Raw genomic sequence first — 22,139 nt, 5'->3', positions numbered from 1 at the left:
CTTTTCAGGAGGAGTAGGTCAACATATTCTTCCCCCCCCCCCTCCCCCCCCCTACACACACACACACACACACACACACACACACACACACACACACACACACACACACACACCCACACCTCGCATATTGAACAGGAGGAGAAAATTCGAGAAATTAGAGCCAATCTAGAGGCTTACCGACAATCATTCTTCCCACGCACTATTCGCGAGTGGAACAGGGTCGGAGGGATCAGATAGTGGTACCAAAAGTACCCTCCACCACACACCATTAGGTGGCTGGCGGAGTATGATGTAGCTGTAGAAGGTAATAAGTAAGCAGTTACTGAACCAAGGGAGTTATAGAGAAGGGAATGAGAGTGCAGGCACATGAATGCATTGCTTACCACTGACCACTGACACATAGACATGCAGCACTAGATGCATATGCGTAATGTTTTAGCAATCAGATATGCAGTGTGGATCTTCGACGAGCAACCAGGTACCTATCGTGAGTTTCCCTTACATATCTGACTTCCAGGTAATGAAGTCTAGCACACATTGCAACTAATACAGCAGCAGACTTGCCACCACCACAGTCCCTGAGATGCCTGTCGTAAGAGGCGACTAAAAGGAGTTTCAACCGTTTCAGCCTTCCATGTGATGGTCCCCCTTGGGGTTTGACCTCCATTTTTCAAAATTCTACAGAAGTACGAGCCTTTTGGGGAAGGACGCCTTACGTGGTGTACCACTGGTCCTCAGTGCACTAAGACCTTGGCACTCAGCATTGTACCGGCGTTGTTGCATACCCACTATTTCTCAAATTGGGCCTAAACGCCTGATGGGTTGTACAAGTTACGCCCATAGTGCGTCCCCATCTGCACCTACGATCATGATGGACTTTCCATGGCACCAGAAATCCAGCACGGTAGCCAGCCCGTTGTGGTGGGGTCGTCATGTACCCTCTAGGTTGTAGCCCCCTGACAACACAGGGATCGTACTGCCGATACCTGAGCTGCACCCTCCCCACGTCGGCCAAGGACTAGATGGCCATCTCCTTGGGGCATCAGGACTCCCGGCAATGTTCATCCTGCCAGGTGGCCCTTGCTGAGGCTGGGTGGCGCCCGTGGGGAGAGCCCCTGGTCGGAGTGGGTGGTTTCGGGGCGGACGTTTCGCAGATGAAACGTCAACACGTATCAGGTCGCTCTGCGGCCGAGTCTTTCAAAAGGAAAGGTACTGTTTCTAGTTCTGGTTCTCCTGCCCTTTCCCCTTGGCCACTCCCTGGGAGGAGGGACAGGCCCGCCGGCTTGGGTCGAAGTACTTCCCCCGCTATTTGGTCTGTTCTAGAACCGATGGGGGGACGTTCGCCACCTCCAAGCCCATGTTCTTTGTTCAGCACATTGAGGACATCTTCGGGGAAATCAAGGCTCTCAGTAAGATGCGTTCAGGGTCCGTTCTTATCAAGACCACCTCCGCCACACAGTCGGCGGCGCTCCATGCGTGCGACCGCCTAGGGGACATCCCAGTGTCCATTGTCCCGCATCTGGCACTAAATAGGACGCAGGGGGTTATTTTTCATCGTGACCTCCTGCTGCAATCTGATGAGGAGCTCAGGGCCAACCTGGAGCGCCGAGGCGTGCATTTCGTCCGGCGAGTCCAGCGCGTTGCCCCAAAGACCGTCGCATCGACACCAGGGCCTTTACCCTCACCTTCAAGGTGGACGTTCTCCCGGAGAAGGTAAAGGTGATGTGCTACCGGTGCGACGTGCGACCTTACGTCCCGCCTCCTATTTGCTTTCGGTGTTTGCGCTTTGGGCACATGTCGTCACGGTGTGAGGCTGAGCCCCTTTGTGGCGATTGTGGACCTCCTCTTCGTGAGGAACATACATGCACCTCACCACCTCGGTGCATTAATTGTCCTGGCATCCACTCGCCTAGATCCTCAGACTGCCCCGCATATCAGAAGGAGAAGAAGATACAAGAACTCAAAACTTTGGATCGGCTCTCTTATTCTGAGGCCAGGAAGAAGTATGACCGCCTCCATCCCGTGCCGCTGACCACTTCGTTTGCCTCAGTTGTGTCCACTCCTTCCACGGTATCCTCACCCCTATCCTGTCCCCCCTCCGCCTCCTCCCCCCATCCGGGGTCTCTGCCTCCGCCTCCCAAATCCCTCCCTTCCAAATCCTCCTCCCCCATGGCCCCCGCCCCCTCTGCCCCAGGGGCCGCCACCCTTCCTCCTCCTCCTCCCCCCCCCCCACCGCCTCAGAAGCGATCCTCTTCTCAGGCGTCCATCGGGGAAACGTTCCGGACCCCAGCTTCCGAGGTCCGGCGTTCCAAAACGGACCCCGCACGTGAGGACCTTCTTCGGGTCCAGCCCACCATCCCTGTGCCTCCTCGGACTTCCAAGAAAGCCTCCAAGAAGAAGTCTCTATCCCCCTCTCCACCCCGGCGCGTTTCGTCTGACGCTCCATCCGTGAGTCGCTACTCCCGGCCGTCCTCAGTTTCGCCGGGACGATCTGCTGCCAGGCGCTCAGCTGGCCTCTCGTCGGCAAATGATGCTGCCCCTCCTACAGAACCAGGGAAAGCGGCCGCAGCTGGCGACGACTCGATGGAACCGGATCCGCCTCCCGTCGGTTGTAGCGTTGTTCCCTCGAAACCTGGCCCTCGAGGTGACCAGCTCTTCCCCCGTCTCGTTCCCCCTCTTTTTTGACTAGCGGCGGCCTTGTTACATTGGAACGTAAGAGGTATTCGATCTAATCGGGAGGAATTACAACTGCTCCTCCGCCTGCACTGTCCGCTCGTCCTTGGTCTCCAGGAAACCAAGTTGCCTTTACCCACTATACCTCGGAGTGGTATGACCTCACCCCTGTGGACGGTATCCCAGCTCATGGTGGGGTCATGTTGCTCGTTCGGGACGATGTCTATTACCATCCCATCCCATTGACCACCCCACTCCAAGCAATAGCTGTCCGTATTACTCTTTCTGCTTTTACTTTTTCAGTTTGTACCATCTACTCTCCATCGTCATCTGCTGTTAGTCGGGTTGACATGATGCACCTGATCGTTCAGCTTCCCCCGCCGTTTTTATTGTTTGGCGACTTCAATGCCCATCATCCCCTTTGGGGCTCTCCTGCATCCTGTCAAAGAGGCTCACTCTTGGCGGATGTCTTCAACCATGTCAATCTTGTCTGCCTCAATACTGGCGCCCCGACTTTCCTCTCGGACTCTACTCATACCTACTCCCACTTGGACCTCTCGATCTGTTCTACCACTCTTGCCCGTCGGTTCGAGTGGTATGTCCCTTCTGACACCTATTCGAGCGACCACTTCCCCTGTGTCGTTCGTCTCCTGCACCACACCCCATCCCCACGTCCTTCGAGCTGGAACATACTGAAAGCTGACTGGGGATTTTACTCCTCCCTGGCGACCTTTCCGGACCACGATTTTCTCAGTTGTGACAGTCAGGTCGAATACCTCACGGTTGTTATCATCAATGCTGCCGAACGTTCCATTCCTCGTACTACCTCTTCTTCACGCCGCGTTTCCGTCCCCTGGTAGATCGAGGCTTGTAGGGACGCTATCCGTGCTCGACGACGTGCTTTACGCACCTTTCGCCGCATCCTACATTGGCGAATTGTATTGAATACAAACGACTCCGAGCGCAATGCCGTAGAGTCATCAAAGACAGCAAAAAAGCTTGTTGGGCCTCTTTCACCAACTCCTTTAACAGTTTTACTCCCTCTTCCATCGTTTGGGGTAGCCTGCGCCGGCTGTCGGGCATTAAGGCCCACTCCTCGGTACCTGGCCTGACCTCAGGTAATGAGGTCCTCGTTAATCCTGTGGCTGTCTCCAACGCCTTTGCCCGCTTTTTCGCGGAGGTTTCAAGCTCCGCCCATTACCATCCTGCCTTCCTTCCCAGGAAAGAGACAGAAGAGGCTCGGCGACCTTCCTTCCACTCGCTGAATCTGGAAACTTATAATGCCCCCTTTACTATGCGGGAACTCGAACGTGCGCTTGCACTGTCCCGGTCCTCTGCTCCGGGGCCAGATGCCATTCACGTTCAGATGTTGGCACACCTTTCTCCGGCGGGCAAAAGCTTCCTTCTTCGTACCTACAATCGCGTCTGGACCGAAGGTCAGTTCCCCATGCATTGGCGTGACGCCGTCGTTGTTCCTATACCCAAAACCGCGAAGGATAGACACCTTCCTTCTAGTTACCGCCCCATTTCTCTCACAAGCTGTGTCTGTAAGGTGATGGAGCGCATGGTTCATGCTCGGTTAGTTTGGATTCTTGAATCTCGATGACTGCTTACCAATGTCCAATGCGGCTTTCGTCGCCGCCGCTCTGCTGTTGAGCACCTGGTGACCTTGTCGACAGTCACCATGAACAACTTTTTGCGAAGGCGCCAAATGGTAGCCGTGTTCTTCGATTTGGAGAAGGCTTATGATACCTGTTGGAGAGGAGGTATCCTCCGCACTATGCACAGGTGGGGCCTACGCGGTCGCCTGCCCCTTTCTATTGATTCCTTTTTAATGGATCGAAAGTTTAGGGTACGTGTGGGTTCCCTATTGTCCGACGTCTTCCTCCAGGAGAACGGAGTGCCTCAGGGCTCCGTCTTGAGCGTAGCCCTTTTTGCCATCGTGATCAATCCAATTATGGATTGCATTGCACCTAATGTCTCAGGCTCTCTCTTTGTCGATGACTTCGCGATCTACTGCAGTGCCCAGAGAACATGCCTCCTGGAGCGCTGCCTTCAGCGTTGTCTAGACAGCCTATACTCGTGGAGTGTGGAAAATGGCTTCCGGTTCTCTGAAGAGAATACGGTTTGTATCAACTTTTGGCGATATAAAGCGTTCCTTCCGCCATCCTTACATCTCTGTCCCGTTGTTCTCCCATTCGTGGAAACAACTAAGTTTCTAGGGCTCACGTTGGACAGGAAACTGTGTTGGTCTCCACATGTCTCTTATTTGGCGGCCCGTTGTACACGTTCCCTTAATGTCCTCAGAGTTCTTAGTGGTTCAATTTGGGGAGCGGATCGCACTGTCCTGCTTCGCTTGTATCGGTCCATAGTCCGATCGAAGCTGGATTATGGGAGCTTCGTCTACTCGTCTGCTCGGCCATCCCTCTTACGCCGTCTCAACTCCATCCACCATCAGGGGTTATGTCTTGCGACCGGAGCCTTCTACACTAGTCCTGTCGAGAGTCTTTATGCTGAAGCTGCTGAATAACCATTGACCTACCGGCGCGACGTACTGCTGTGTCGGTATGCCTGCCAGCTGTTGTCTATACCCGACCACCCCTCTTACCAGTCCTTCTTCACCGATTCTCTCGACCGTCAGTACGGGTTGTATGTGTCTGCCCTGCTGCCCCCCGGAGTCTGCTTCCGTCGCCTGCTTCGACAATTGGATTTTGCCCTCCCTACCACCTTCAGAGAGGGTGAGAGCCCGACACCACCTTGGCTCCAGGCTCCGGTTCATATTTATCTCGACCCCAGTTCACTCCCGAAGGAGGGTACTCCGGCTGCAGTGTATTGCTCACAGTTTGTCGAACTTCGTGCTCGACTTGCCGGTCACACCTTTATTTACACCGATGGCTCCAAAACTGACGATGGTGTCGGCTGTGCCTTTGTCGTCGGGGCCGCCACCTTTAAATACTGGCTCCTCGACCAATGTTCGAGCTTTACGGCCGAGCTTTTTGCTCTCCATCAGGCCGTTCAGTATGCCCACCGCCACCGCCATTCATCGTATGTACTCTGCTCTGACTCACTCAGTGCTCTTCAGAGCCTTGGAGCTCCCTATCCGGTCCATCCCTTGATTCAACGGATACAGCAGTCCCTCCATTCTTTCGCTGATAATGGTTCTCCTGCCAGCTTTCTGTGGGTTCCCGGACATGTTGGAGTGCCTGGGAATGAGGCTGCGGATGCTGCAGCCAAGGCTGCAGTCCTCCTGCCTCGGCCAGCCTCCCATTGTGTCCCGTCTTCTGACGTTCGTGGGGATGTTTGTAAGAGGTTGTGTCGTTGTGGTGGGATGCTTGGTCATCCCTCCAAGGAAACAAGCTCCGGGCAGTAAAACCGCTCCCAACTGCTTGGACAACATCCTCCCGACCATCTCGGCGAGAGGAGGTCCTTCTGACCAGGTTGCGGATTGGGCATTGCCGGTTTAGCCACCGCTACCTGCTCTCCGGTGACCCAGCCCCGCAGTGCCCTTGTGGTCAGGCATTAATAGTGCACCATGTTTTATTGTCGTGTCCCCGCTTTAGTCAATCTCGTGTTGTCCTGTCCCTGCCATCTACTTTACCGGATATTTTAGCTGATGACGCTCGAGCAGCTGCTACGAGCAGCGTTTTATAACTTTGACTGGCTTATCCAAAGACATGTAACCTTTTTACTTATTTTATCTGCATCTTTGTCAGGTCTTTCTGGTGTCCCCCCCTCCCCTTGAGTTTTACTAGATTCCATGTGCTCTAACAACGGTGACTGGGCGCTAATGACCTCAGTAGTTGAGCGCCCTTAAACCCCACCAGAAAAAAAAACAGTTCCTGAGATGGATCAAAACCAACTGACCCTATGTTGCTTTAGAGTGGGCATTGGGAGCGTATCTCCCTCTATTTCCTATGTGGAGTCACTATGAAGTGAGTACATTGGTAAAAAGTGGTTCTTTGCAGCCAACTTGACCAGGGAGGCAGTACTGATACTCCTACAGTGTTTCAGGTTTAGTGGTGGTAGGGATTCCCTGGCTTTTTTAGGTAGGTCATTTTGCAGTGGCGGCAGCCTAATGCCCCCTCTATACAAGGCCTCCTCCTGCGGAAATGTGTTGGTGATGGAAGTTTTGAAAGCAATGTCTTCTGTCTTACTTTTCAATGAACAATGCCTACTTGGCATTATTTAACTAGACTGATTTCCAGAAATACAAAAATTGTGCAAACCTTTTCACTCCGTGATTATTTTTGATGGTAACACATCAGTTGGTCAGTTTGGAATTGTGAAGAAAATTACTTATGATGAGAAAAGTCTCCTATCAAATTTAATACCTCATTAACTCTGCATGTAGTCCTTCCAGGATAGTGTTCATTTGGTTTGTGATCTTTTCTACTGTTCAAATCTGTCCCCAAGTTTCATATTGTTTAAATATTTCTGGTTTTTTTTTTTTTTTTTGTGTAAGGGCTGGACGGAATTGGAATGGAATCTCTCCATATGCTGTTTGCAAAACAGCCTTAATTTGAGGAAGAAATTTCTGAGACTGTATGTTTTGAGCACTGCATTGTATGGACGTGACTCATGGGCAGTGGGAAAACTGGGAAGGAGAGATTTGAAGTATCAGTATGTGGCATCACAGAAGTGTGCTGGAAATTTAAGTGGACTTTTCACGTAAGGAATGAAGAGATTCTCCACAGCATTAGCAAGGAATGTAAATCTGGAAAACACTGATTAGAAGAATGGACAGAATAACTGTGCATTAAGTAAGACATCAGAGTGTCACTTCTGTGGTTCTAAAGAAAGCATTAGAAAGCAAGGCTATAGGAGGAGATAGGTACCGGAATATATCCACCAATTAGTTAGACATTCTGTGTAAATGCTAACCTGAGAAGAATAGGTTGGCACAGTAGAGGAATTCATGGTGGGTCACATCAAACCTGTTGGAAGACAAAAAAAGGAAGGTAGTAAAGACAATTTGTGTCAGATAGGAACATGAACCCAGATAGCCTCCCTAGTGCTGACAGATGCCTTAACAATGGGCTAGTTGAATATGCTATATCTGCAGCGTGAGTTGAGGACAACTCTACAGAACCCTGTTCAAAAGATTTGGTGCACTATCACCCATCACTATATTAACACATTTGGAGGGAACTTCATTTTGAACACTTGAAAATAGTAGATTTTCACGACTCTTTTAAGTGAAATAAAAAGTAACGCTAAAGCTAATAATTTAGTTTTCTTCCTTACACTTTTATCTCTAACAAATCATTTTTGTGTCCACTTCAGGTGCTCCCTGTAATAGCTGCACCGTGTAGAAAGATCGCTTGTAGCCAGAACATTGGTCATCGGTGAGAATTCCTGAAGCCCTTTTATGGGACTTGTAACACAATGATTTTTTGAAAGTCATTTTAACAATTTTTTGTCAGAAGAGCTAGGATAATTGAATATTATTAAGTTCTAACAAAATTGTGATATGGCGAGACAAATATCATTTTCTTCACGTGCACTGAAAATGGGCTTTTAAGTGCCACAAAACAGCTATGTATACCTACAGGTTTTGAACTGACAGGTTTTGAACTGACAGGTTTTGAACTGACAGGTTTTGAACTGACAGGTTTTGAACTGACAGCTTTTGAACTGACAGCTTTTGAACTGACAGCTTTTGAACTGACAGCTTTTGAACTGACAGCTTTTGAACTGACAGCTTTTGAACTGACAGCTTTTGAACTGACAGCTTTTGAACTGACAGCTTTTGAACTGACAGCTTTTGAACTGACAGCTTTTGAACTGACAGCTTTTGAACTGACAGCTTTTGAACTGACAGCTTTTGAACTGACAGCTTTTGAACTGACAGCTTTTGAACTGACAGCTTTTGAACTGACAGCTTTTGAACTGACAGCTTTTGAACTGACAGCTTTTGAACTGACAGCTTTTGAACTGACAGCTTTTGAACTGACTGGTTTTGAACTGACTGGTTTTGAACTGACTGGTTTTGAACTGACTGGTTTTGAACTGACTGGTTTTGAACTGACTGGTTTTGAACTGACTGGTTTTGAACTGACTGGTTTTGAACTGACTGGTTTTGAACTGACTGGTTTTGAACTGACTGGTTTTGAACTGACTGGTTTTGAACTGACTGGTTTTGAACTGACTGGTTTTGAACTGACAGACTGACTGTAAACCGACTGATTTTAAATTGTTGGCATCAAATTCCAATCAAAATCTTATGTACCATTCACAAGCTGCATTTCCTGCCAATCTGAAAATTGTGGTTTTGGGAAAAAGGTGTTTTAAAGTCTTGGGCTATATTTTCTGTAGTATAATTAAACATACCTCTAATCAGCTAACCCTGGTGTATAGGCCTACAGCAATTCTTCCAGATCCAAAATGGGCTCCTCCTGCCTTTTCTTCATGGCCGTGGTGGTCCTGTGGGCCTCTTTGCCAGCTCCTGTCAACTGCTGCATTGTTTGCTCAATACCCTTTACGTCTGCTTCTGTGCTGAAGATGTAATGGGTTGGTCCAATCTCAAGTTGGGGCATGTTCATAATATCCATAATGCCTGTTAGTTATTTTGTGTTAAATTGTGTGTCAACTATTTTGTTACTGCTGTGAAAGGTTTTCAGAGCCTCTTTTTCACAAATCGCCTTGTGCTTGATAATGTAGTTTCTTATGAACTTGGAATGAACACTACACCACACAGCAAATTTTAAACCTGAAAAATTAAAATAGGTTTATTGTAATCTTCAAAGAGGACTAGCTCCCTTAAGGGGATTTGCTGCAAACAAGAAATACATTTCTTCCACCTAACAGCTCAGAGTACAGATTCAGTGTAAGCAATAAGAGCAGTCTACATAAGAAATTATTTTGGTTCAAGAAAAGAAAACTGTTATTCAGAAAAAAAACTTCTTAATAATTTGCTCCAACATTAAACAGTTTAGTTAGTAATGAAGTAAAATTGAAGAGGAACCTGAAGGATTTATTGCTGACAAATTACTCCTTCATGATGGCAAATTTATTGATAGATCTGACTCTTATACGGTACATCTTAAAGAATATAATAATGGAAACAATCAGTTATTGATCAAATTACTTAATTGGATAGATAAAAAAATCTACTAACTAAGTGGTGGCAGAGCACAACATAAAAGACTGTTGTGACTGGCAAGCTTTTGGAGCCAGTGGCTCATTCAGGCAGAAGTTTTGAAGTGGAAGGAAGAATGGTGAAGGAAAAGCACTGGAGATGTCTAGGAAAAGGGGTAGATTTGGGAATGTCACCCCTGACCCGTGGTTCTGGGTGACACTCCTAAAATCTACCCCTTTTTCTAGACCTCTCCAGTCCTATTCCTTTACCAGTCTTCCTTCCCCTTCAACCCTTCTACCTGAAGAAGGAGCCACTAGCTCCGAAAGCTTGCCAGTCACAACTGTCTTTTATATGTGTGTTCTGCTACCATTTGGGGAGTAGGTTTTTTACCTATCCAATTAAATAATTTTAAAGAATATAATGGAATGTTTGTCTTCTCTACATTTAGCACAACTGTGATGAGTATAAGAAAATATTCAAAGTATTTTATTTTCTTGATACTTGAATTATTTTACACACTCCGGCATGTAATCATTTATATGTGTATGAAAATTATTCTATTAATTTGTAAATTGGTTGGTTGTTATGCATACCTGGTAACCACTTCACTCAATTTCTGTGGGATAATCAAATCTAAGAGCATCAGTTCTTCCATAAAATGTATACTGTGACATTTTCCATGTCCATGTTGATCTGAGGAACACCACTTTCTAATCTGATCTTCATTTCATAACAGTTTTACTTAATAAAGCTTTTGCTATATTGGATCATCAAAGATTTTGTTCAAAACCAATGTTACATTGCAACAAGTGAATTTAAATATAATGGTCATATACAAATTTTAAATATTACTTCGAATCTGAATGTTGGATAATTTGGTTTATAAGTAAATCACTATCTTCCATATGTTATATCACATCCAAATTCATCATTCACTTGTCGTTTACCTCTACAGCTTACCACAGAATACAATGATCTGGAGAAAGATGAAGTTAACATCATTTCTGGTGCCCTGGAACTACGGAAAAAAACTGTTTTTGATGTAATGACAAAGCTTGAAGATGTCTTTATGCTGGATTATGAAGCCATATTGGACTTTGAGACAGTCTCTGAGATAATGAAACAAGGTAAGTATCTGGCAATTTCAGTAGCTACTTTTTCTCACATAAGAAAATGGTCTTTATTCCAAACCAGTTGAAAACTGTTTCTGCCTGTATATGTTAATGGTTATTTTGTTGAATTTGAGTTGTTGGTTAATAGTGATTCCTTTTTGTCAAGGAATGGTGTAGAAATGTCAACATTTCTTTATATCAATGATTTGTAGCATAAGCAGCTCACTTGAAATTAGAAAAAAAGTAATTTCTGGCTGCTCACATTACTGTTACTTGTCAACACATTAAAAGTTGTTCTTTTCTGCAGGATACTCCAGGATACCAGTTTATCAAGGAAGTCGTAGCAACATTGTGACTGTCTTATACATTAAAGATCTAGCATTTGTTGATCCTGATGATAACACTCCATTAAAGACACTCTGCAAATTCTATCAGAATCCATGTAATTTTGTATTTGAAGATACTACCCTCGATGTCATGTTCAAGCAGTTCAAAGAAGGTAATCGTAAATAATTACTTTTTCCTACAAATGAATGCACTCTGTCACAATGATGTTAACAGTCAGTGATATAATGTATATGCTGGAGTGAAATTTGAGAATAATATTGTGTGTGTTTTTGTCTTAACAGGAATAAAAGGACACATGGCATTTGTTCATAGAGTCAATTCAGAAGGTGAAGGAGATCCATTTTATGAAACAATTGGGCTTGTGACATTGGAGGATGTCATTGAGGAACTTATCCAGTCAGAAATTGTTGATGAAACAGATGTTTGGAGTAAGTATTTTTACCCTGTTCTTCCCAACATTTGGGTGAATGAGAAATTATACCTGAAACAAATTATTTATTCTAATCCTATGCAGCATACAGCATAAAAATTCTGTCTCATCTAATTTACCAGCAAAATGTGTGAATTTCTATTGCCTATTAGGAGCATTTTTGTTTAGAAGTTCTCATGACGTGCCAACAGAGTTGGTCTTTTTCTTACATGGTCATAGTTGCAAGTCAGTCTCAGAGGTACAAACAAACACGGAATATGGATTGCAAAAATGAAGTCATCATCATATGGAGACTCTGGTACAAACTGAGGTCAGATGGATGTCATAAACAAAGCACAAATTGTAAATATAGTTTTTCCTGTGAAGATATGAGTTAGTACAGGGTGACACACAGGAGACGGACAGTTTTTAATGAAATAGTACTCAGCCAACTTTAAAATTAATGCATGTTTATTTACATAAAATCAAAGCTCATTATTTGCCATTTTAGTTAACAAAGTTATTTGTGAAAAATAATGTCATCAAGGTGATGTCCATCATTTCGAATGCAGGACTCAAGTCTCTTTTCAAAATTATCCATCACATGGACTAAAATCTCTGCAGGGATGGCAGCAATTTCTTGAATGATTGCATACTTCAACTCGTCCAAATTTCATTGTTTGTGGTTATAGACGCAGTTCTTAAGGTACCCCCACAGAAAAAAAGTCACATACTGACAAGTCTGGAGACCTGGGAGGCCAAGGAACATTGCCAAAACATGAGATAATCCGGCCAGGAAACATGCGTCTAAGAGCTGTCATTGAAGTGTTTGCGGTGTGCGATGTTGCCCTGTCCTGCTGAAACCAAACGTGTTTTAAATGGATTTGTCGTCTTCTTAGTTCTGGTTTCAAGAATGTTTCAAGCATACGAATGTAACGAACCAAATTAACAGTAACTGTGGCCCCGTTCTCTCCAAAAAAAGGTACAATATTTCCAACAGACCCAAGAGCACACCAGACTGTTACTTTTTCTGAGTGTAGAGGACGCTGGTGGATAAGGTGTGCACGGTCCCATTTAAATGAAAATGAGCTTCGTCGCTTATCAATAAAATTTCATTTTCATTCTATCTCAAAATCACTTGCATTCTGTAATCGAAGTCTTCTCGTACAGCAAAATCAGTTTCCTTAAGTTGTTGGACAATAAGCATTTTGTAGGGATGGAATTTTAATTCTTTATGCAAAATTCATCTAACCGATTCACGATTGATTTGTAACTCACTAGCATGATGTCTAGCTGACCGTCCTGGGCTTCTGACTGCCGCTTACCTTACCCTTTCAACATTTTCTGGTGTTGTTACTCTGCATCTCGGGCCAGGATGCTTCTTATCCAGTATGTTTCCAGTTGATCTGAAGCTTTCCACCCATCTGAGGATTGTGTTACAGCTCGGAACGGCTCCATGTCAACCGACATTAAACCACACATGAAACAATCACTGCGTAGCAATAATAGACTCGCCACTTTTCACGAAACTGTCATAGACAAACACTTGACGTTGCAAGTCCCACTACTCCATAGTGACTGAGTAAATGAAATGGCACCTTCTGTGGATCAGAACTATCCCCGCCACAACCACCTCCCACCACTGCGCCCTCAGTACTACACAGTTCAAAACCGTCCCTCTCCCATGTGTCACCCTGTACTCCAGCGGAACGAAAAATTATACAATTAATGATGCAAATAAGAAGTTAACACCTGTTGCATATGACTATTCTTCAAGTCAGGGTATTCGATTTTGCAACAAATGTACCATTTATCCTCATTAACAAGCTCACCGGACAAAAACTTAGTCATCCCAGTGCGCACGCACAGATGAATTGTTAAGGCTTTATAGATGATGCAGTGACAGAGTTATGTGCTTAACTGTGCACGCTCTGCCTTTACATGAGCATTAGGCAGTAGTAATCAGTTTTTAAAGTGGACATTGTATACAAACGTTGGTAAATGTAAGGATGTGATAGAGACAAAAAGGGCAATTTTGTTTGACCATGTCCATGGCCATACGGTGTGTGAAGTTGCTGGATTTGTTGGTGCGTGGACTGTTCAACATGGTTAGAAAAAAATCCTGATTGAGAGGGACCGGATGTGTGTTTCATGCCTTGTGTATCAAAATCATTTATAAAACTAATACGAATTGATGCAGGCAGTGAACAAAGATCCATCCCAACCTGTTAGCAAGGGAACATTGTGACGGGAACTGCATGCAATGAACATTTGGAGTCGGTCACCTCGGAAGAGGCCAGTACTCACTCAGACACTTAAAGATGATGACAACAACATAGTTCATTGAAGTTTCTGAACACTTTCCCATCGTATTACATCTTGAGTGGCCTGCAAAATCACCTGACTTGAAGCCCATAGAAAATCTGTGGAACATGTTGGAACAGCAGGTAAAATGCTGACACTACCATCTCTGCAATTTAGTGGAACTGTGCAGTCAAATCCTCAGCAAGTTGCTTAATGTGGATATGATGTACATGTGCAGTTTCATGGAATAATTTCCTAACTGAATCCAGGCTGTTATTAAGTCCAGGGGTAGAATTATATGGTATTAAACGATGCCTTTAATGATTTCTCTAGGGGTGACAAACTTTTTGTCCGCTGAGCTTATCTTAACAGTCATTCAATTAACATCAAATCAGTTTGCGTGTTGGGTGATGTCTGAAATAGATAATTTCACAGGTGGCTGTTTCACATTGTCAGTCTTACCAGGAGTAGTTTATGTACAAGAAGTTTTATTGCAAGTGTGGTCAAAGTATGTGAAGAATCGTAGCCCTATGCGTAGATTGGTTGTTTTATTCTAGCCTCATAGTACATTGTCCACTGTTGGATATTGGTAGTGTGTTACTCACTAAAATTGCCATAGAAGGATCATTGCCACAGTGTTAATAAAAATGTAATGCAAGACAATGTAAGATATTGTTGTTTCACCTACACACCAATGATGCCATTGCTTTTTGTCTGTGTAGCGTAAGTAGCTGCTGAATGTCACACACTCAAGTATGTCATATCAGCAATACAATTTCCTTTTTGGTACGGGAAAAATGTAGTCAAAATAACTGGATATCAAAAGTTACATTTAGTGCTTAACAAGCATTTAAGAATTTTGTCCACATTACGTTAATGAAATTAATTTTATTAGATCTTGTAAGAAGTTTTTGAATAAAATTTTGTGATCATGGACTTCTGTCTTTTGTTCATTCTATAATTTAATCTGACCTGTGTGAGTTTTGAATGTTGTTGTGATAAATCCTCTGCTGCACTCAACAGTAGTAAAAATAATGGTGAAAAGTTTTTTTTCTGTAGTACGTTCAGTTTAGATGCTGAATTGATTAGTAGTTTGCTAAAAACAAAGGTATCATCTGAAATTCTCTCATTGCTCCATCTCTCTACAATATTTCTCATGGAGTTACACAAGTCTTATTCCATATTCCTAATGACCTCAAAATCAGTAATAAAAATATAGTGCAATAACAAAGCAATTAATAGTTGAAGAGCTTAGCAAATGTCTAAGAGTGATTACCTACTGTACAAGAACTTTCAATTTGCTATATTTACATAATACATGAAATATCATGGTGTGAGTGTAGCTTGTGTCATGATCAACTTATAAACTAATGACAAACTTTGTTTCTCCCAAAGTGGACAACAGATCAAAACGCCGCAGGGTTAAGTCAACAAAACAAGACTTCACTATCTTCGCCGAGCGTCGAGAGGCACAAAAGATTCACATCTCACCACAACTAACATTAGCAACCTTCCAGTATCTGAGCACAAGTAAGTAATTTAATGGGGAAATACAGGGATATTTAGAATATATTAATTGCAGATGTTAACAAAAAAAAAGTGTGTTATGGAAACAAATATTGGTATTCACAGTGATTACATTTTTTGTTATGGCAAATTCACTTTTTGAATGTGAAAGCATGGTGGAAATATCTGTTCCTAACACAGAGGTGACATTGATATCAATGAAATTTCATGCAGAAGTGTGAATCAAGTCTCAAATTGATTTGCAGAATTATTTTGTTGTAAAAAAATTTATAAATCAGTCCTACTGTGAGCGTTTTGTCCAAACAGACAAACTGAAGTACCATTTATTTCTGCAAAAATTCTCCAGTTTTAACATTTTATGGCCAAAGAAAACTCATTTAAAGTCTCTGAACGTTCTACAGTCCTAAAATTTGAGGTTCGATTGAAATGTGGCAAAATTATGTGAAGTACTTAATAAAACATCAACAACATTTGAAAAAAAATGAGAAAGTGCACAGTACACTATTCAACAGTAATAGGGTCTTGGATAATCAGTGAGCAAAAGATACACGAAATAGCTGCTTGCAAGTTTCACAGGAGAACTTCTGTGAAGTTTGGCAGGTAGCAGACAAGGTACTGGTGGAAGGAAAGCTGTGAGGATTAGTTGTGAATTGTGCTTGGATAGCTTAGTCAGTCGAACAGTTGTCCGTGAAAGGCAAAGGTCCTGAGTTCTAGTCTCAGTCCGGCACACAGTTTTGATCTGCCACACACTGCTCTAGAGTGAAAATTTTGTTCTACTGTGAGATACTTTCATACAAGATGGATGTGATATTAATTTAATGCTGGCCAGAAGCAAATATGAAAAATGAGTCTCAACAAGATGTGGACCAATATACAGGGTGTATCAAAAAGAATCAACCAATTTAAAAATTTCATAACTATTATGTTATCTCAGATAGTGTGCAAACAATGTACTGTTGGAAAGAACAAACTCTGTGGTTTTACATGGTTCCCACTAGGTAGCAGCAGTGTGCACCCACTTCATTTATAGTGAAATTGGTGTCGGGACAGCAGAAAGTGTTTTGGGTTCTAAGTTTTGCGCAGTGCAGGGCAGTAATAACTGTTTAGAATGACTTTTGTACTAGGTATGGTGTAGATCCTCCAACACTACAGAGCATTAGATGATGGCATGAACAATTCTGAGAAACAGATTGTTTGTGTAAAGGCAAATTGCTGGGCCGTCCCCAAGTGTCTGACACAGACGTTGAACAAATCCACCATAATTTCAGGAGTAGTCTATAGAAATCCATTTGCCATGCAGCTTTACAGCTAAACATGCACCCGATGTCTGTGTGGCATGTGTTGCATTAATGTTTACATATGAAACCATACAAAATTCAGCTACTACAAGCTCTTCCTGAGGGTCACAAACAACAACATGTGGAGGTTTGTAATTTTATTCTTGGCAAGATGGAGGATGACAGTTTTCTTCCATGCTTAGTGTTTATTTATGAGGAAACATTCCATTTGAATGGAAAGGCTAACTGTTGTAATACGAGAATATGGGGTACAGAACAACCATATGAAGTTGTACAACACGAGAGGGGCTTGCCAAAATTTGATGTGTTTAGTGCAATTTCACAGGAAAAGGAGTATGGTCCACTTTTCTTTACTTGGAACATTGTTACAGGAAGCACGTATCTCGGTGTGCGTAGGCTTAATGAATGATGGATCAGTCACACCGGACCAAATGATTCAGCCTTACATTACTGGCCTCCAAGATCACTGGACCTGACTGTTTGTGATTATTTCTTGTGGGGGTTTATAAAAGACTCTGTTTATGTGGCTCCCTTACCAACAACAATGAATGAACTGACACACTGCATAACAGCAGCTGTGTAAGCTGTGACTCAAGACTTACTCGCTGCAGTTTGGGAACAGTTTGAATACCACATTGACATGTGGTCTGCATTTCAAGGGAGAGGGTGGGGGGCATATTGAACACCTATGAAAAGTTATGAAAAAAAGCTTTTTGAGTTTCCCTTTTATAATAATAATCAAAAAAAATTTCATTGTATATGTTTCTAGTTTCAGAAATATAGATGTGCCAAATTGGATGATTCTTTTTGTTACACCTTGTATTAATGATTTTATGTTGTGTCTATGCACAGCTGAATAAATGCAGTTTATGTTCTGCTTTATACATGCAAGTTTCTACTTAAATCATCCACTTGTGGTAGGTGTGTGCTACATGACAGTGTGTAAATCTGTCGCCAACTACACTATAATTGGGTTGGTGATTGCAATGATCAGCTGAGTGAGCCAGTGTACAGTTCTAAAATACTGAGTGTGGTGAACACTGTGCATGCTCAGAAACAATGTAAAGTCCTCTGTTAGCATTGGAAGTTAACTGATTCTCACTGTGTTTAATCACACAATTGTGAAGACTTATGTACTTGATATTTAGTTTGTTTGCTTTGTTTTTGCTACACACTGCAAATCCAGCATGAGGATGTTATATTTTCCCCCATGATAGTGACTTAAGAGTGGAAACAAAATGTTACTTAGTTTTTCCAATACCAAGACAAAGAAAAACATACATACATACATACATACATAAGAACATAAAAATGTGTTTTGCAACGAAAATTACTTCACCAGTGAAAAAGTAGCATTAAAACAGCATAAAAATAGTTTTGTACATTAATCGACAGTTGGGAAGAAAATATGACTCAAAGGGTGAAGTTGAAAGAAATAAAACTATTTGTTACCTTCTAAATATTGTTTGGCCTGTGCGCATGCAGATGTTTTCTCAGTCAAATAAATACTGATTACTTTTTTAAAAATTTCCATTCTCTCAATTCTTAGCAGAGTGGAAGATTTTCCTTAGAGCCTTTGTCAAAAACATATACTAGGAATTTTGCTTTGGTCATTAATAAACTCTGTCATCATTGCTGGTTTCTTAATTCTGCTATAATATTTCAACTTTCTGTTGAGACAATCTCTCATAGCCTCACATTCACTGTTCAGGTGCCAAACAACACTCACAACACATGGGGTTTTGGTGTCAATGTTTAAATAAAAATGAACACCCATGGCAGCCGATTCATTATGCCAGAGGTGCTGAACTACTCACTTGTGAAGAGTAGTTGACTGACAAGGGGCCCACCCTTTCCAAAAAAAAAAAAAAAAAAAAAAAATTCCATAAAATGTGGCTCAGTGGAAATTCAGTTGATTCTCTGTGGACAGGGCTTCTACACAACAGGCAGTTTGATTCATACACATCTTACTAACAAACATTTGAAGGGTGAAACAATAACTGACAAGTATTTTGCAGGGCTTCTGACCCAAATGACTGGAAAAATATGAGTAAAGAGTCTGCATTCCAAATTGGGGTAAGAAAAAATCTTCCATCCAAGAAATGCACCTGTCTACAATGGAGCTTTTTCAGTGGGATCTACAAAGGTGCTTAGCAGTGAGGGGGAAATGTGGTAGGCTTGAAGTGAAAATTGTTGGAACATCACCCTAATTGCCATATTTCACATCCTGACAAATATGGTGGATGCTCAAGCACTTTCATCTCCATCACAAGACCAAATCCAAATTTTATTCTCTCTCTCTCTCTCTCTCTCTCTCTCTCTTTCCATAATAGGTGTTGCAGTAAAGTACAACAGTACAGTGCATTACCAGTTTGTCCATGTGGGATGAAATGGCATAAAATCACTCTTCTAATGCCATAGGCTATTATGACCATTAACTTAACAGGAAAGGGATTGCGACGAAATTTCTGCCAGCTTGGTGAACCTGGATGATACCATTTCGCTGCCTGGCATTTCAGTTCTGGCTCTTAGGCCCTGGCCCAAAATTCATCTATGGCAATGATTCTAGCAATTCTAGCAACCATATTGTCTCCTTCCTCCTCATAATGTGCTACATGCACATGACAAGTTTCATAATATATCCAATTTTCCACTTCAATTTGTGCACGAGGCACCCACTTTGCTTGTAGCAACTTTACGCACATGTAGCTCATCGTATAAAATCCTGTAGATTGTTGTCTTCTCAATACAGGCATGGCACTGTAATTCCTGCAGCATTCACAGTCTGTTGCACTACCAAGCATTGGGAAATCTGGGTATGAACACAGCCTGTACACACACTGACACGGCACCTGTATCGTCGGTGCATTTTGGCCATTGCAGCTCTGCTGTGCCTGAGCAACCCTTTGGTATGGTAGAGCAGCAGTTCCTACCACTTCCACAAGCTCCTCATGACATTGTTGCACATTCCTTATGCAGTGATCTGCATTCTTTAAGTAAGAACACTGTTAAAGGCATGTAACAATCAGCTAGAATGGTTGCTCAGTTCATACTGTGGTCACTCTTCGTGCTGCATTCTCCTAGAAAGGACTGCCATCTAGCATCACATCACATTACCGTGGATTCTTTGGGAGACTCCTGATGCTGGGGAATGTGCATAGTTCATAATGTACTATTGTGTACTGTTGCAAGTAACAGTAAAACACTTTTGCAATGATGAACTTTTTTCATGTTTTTTCTAATGCTGAATTTTATGGTGGTGTGTGTGTTCATTCACCTCCCTACCTCTAATGTTTGCGTATGAACTAACCTTCCATTCATACATTTCAGAATTTTTTAAATTCGTTATCATTTTTTAGGCAAAAAAATAGTTGCCATGACACTTCCTGGCAGATTAAAACTGTGTGCCCGACCGAGACTCGAACTCGGGACCTTTGCCTTTCGCGGGCAAGTGCTCTACCAACTGAGCTACCGAAGCACGACTCACGCCCGGTACTCACAGCTTTACTTCTGCCAGTATCTCGTCTCCTACCTTCCAAACTTTACAGAAGCTCTCCTGCGAACCTTGCAGAACTAGGTCCCGAGTTCGAGTCTCGGTCGGGCACACAATTTTAATCTGCCAGGAAGTTTCATATCAGCGCACACTCCGCTGCAGAGTGAAAAATCTCATTCTAGTTGCCATGACCTTTGCAATGACGCTACACACATGGGTATTTACTAGGAGTGGTCAGTGAATCCAGCTATCTAGCAAGTCAGTCAGTTTTTCCAATTAGTGGACTTCTCATGGTTATATAATGATGCTTTCACATAACTGAAATAACTGAAAGTAGAACAGGAATATGTAACTCGTGCAAAATCTCAAATTGAATGTGCCCAAAATGGTAGACCCACACAGTTGTAATGTGTTTATTCTTAGTTATCCCAATTGCATCAGTCTGACAGAAATATATTTGTGGTGTTGATGCATTGTACTTACACTTACATATAGTGTATGCATAACCTGCTGTCACATGGAGGATATCACCCAATTGTGTGTTCAGAACTTCTGGCCATATAGTGTATTTATTCTTACGTTTACCATTTGCCAAATCTTATGTCTAAAAACTGAGAGGAAGTTAAAAGTTCAGTGGTCACAATCTTTAAAAATTGTGTACATTTAACTTTTATGAAAAATGTGTGTTGTTGTTATATTGACTGCAACAAAAATTTCATTCAAAGAGTAAGGTAGTAAAGTATGAATTTATTTCTCTGGGCGATTAATCATTAGTCTAACAGAGAAAGGAAGTTACAGTGAAAAGTAAGCTCAAATCTACCCATATTTAGTGCACTTGTGACAGTTATGTACTAAGAGGTATATTGTAAATATTGAAATGTTGAGTAATAGCTTAGGTTCTTAAACTGCAATGACATCTCCAACAAATTTCTTGTTCATTAATCCAATAATAACTGTGTATTTTCTTCCAGCTGTTGATGCCTTCAAACCAGAAACAATATCTGAAACCATTTTAAGAAGACTGCTCAAACAGGATATTATTTATCATGTCAAAGTTAAAAATAAAGAAAAAGCACGCAACGATCCTCAGACAATAATATATTCTCAGGTAAGAATGATTTTGAAAATATTTTGTGTTCACCTTTGGGAAAGGTGGTGATATAGTGTAATTCTTTATTTTACAGACATTCATTGGAATGAGCCAAAATATGCTAAATGAATTGGATCTGCCACTTATTACAGTCACGATTATCAGTTTCACTTTCTTTTAGTTTGTTTTATTCTTCTTAGCTTCTCTGTGTAATTGCTGAATCTGAAAAAGAAATTCCATTGAAGTAACTAAGGAATAATGTGGCGCAGAAAAAGTGTTTGTTGTTTTTGGTTAAGGGTATAGATCACATGCCTTCATTTATGCACTGAGTAAAAGAGTGTGGTGTCTAACAATGAGAAACAGAATTCTAATAGCCATCACTTCTTAGATTCATACAGAGAATTATTTTTAGAATGTGGACTCCGTGAGGCAAGTGTACATTCACTATCAAATCAGTTTGGTTTCTGAAGGTGAAGCAGGGAAAATACCAGTTCTAAGAGTGGGTGTAATTGATCAGTTCAATACTAGATAAAGTTCAAATGAGGAGTGAAGCTTTAATCATTAGCACTGCTATAAACTGATGAAACTGATTGATGGAGTCACTGGAAGGAGGAGACATTTTATGGAGACAATTGTATCTGATTTCCAGAAATTTTACAAGAAATTCCATAATTGTGTATAGTTGGCTGAGGTATTTGAAACTGAGTGTCTAGTAAGTGCTGATTATGGTGATGTGAAGCTGTGAAACAAAACAGGCAAGGAACTCTATAAATTCTATTGAAACACCCTAAGCTAAACATCACTGGC

The 22,139-nt window shown here is 42.4% G+C and overlaps 1 protein-coding gene across 2 annotated transcripts in view; it reads left to right on the top strand.

Moving 5' to 3' along the window:
* The window catches only part of LOC126476475 (unextended protein), a 535,489-nt gene that overhangs the window by 479,194 nt on the left and 34,156 nt on the right, over window positions 1-22,139 (top strand). For both annotated transcript variants that reach the window (XM_050103544.1, XM_050103545.1), the window contains exons 5-9: window positions 10,707-10,878; window positions 11,171-11,362; window positions 11,493-11,639; window positions 15,320-15,454; window positions 21,214-21,350. In XM_050103544.1, the coding sequence (XP_049959501.1) occupies window positions 10,707-10,878; window positions 11,171-11,362; window positions 11,493-11,639; window positions 15,320-15,454; window positions 21,214-21,350 (783 nt within the window). The remainder of the gene's footprint in view (window positions 1-10,706; window positions 10,879-11,170; window positions 11,363-11,492; window positions 11,640-15,319; window positions 15,455-21,213; window positions 21,351-22,139) is intronic.

Source organism: Schistocerca serialis, chromosome 1 (genome assembly GCF_023864345.2).
Source record: "Schistocerca serialis cubense isolate TAMUIC-IGC-003099 chromosome 1, iqSchSeri2.2, whole genome shotgun sequence".
In the NCBI taxonomy this organism is placed as follows: Eukaryota; Metazoa; Arthropoda; class Insecta; order Orthoptera; family Acrididae; genus Schistocerca; species Schistocerca serialis.
Note: the sequence above shows the minus strand (reverse complement) of the source record. Positions and strands in the feature narration are given on the sequence as shown.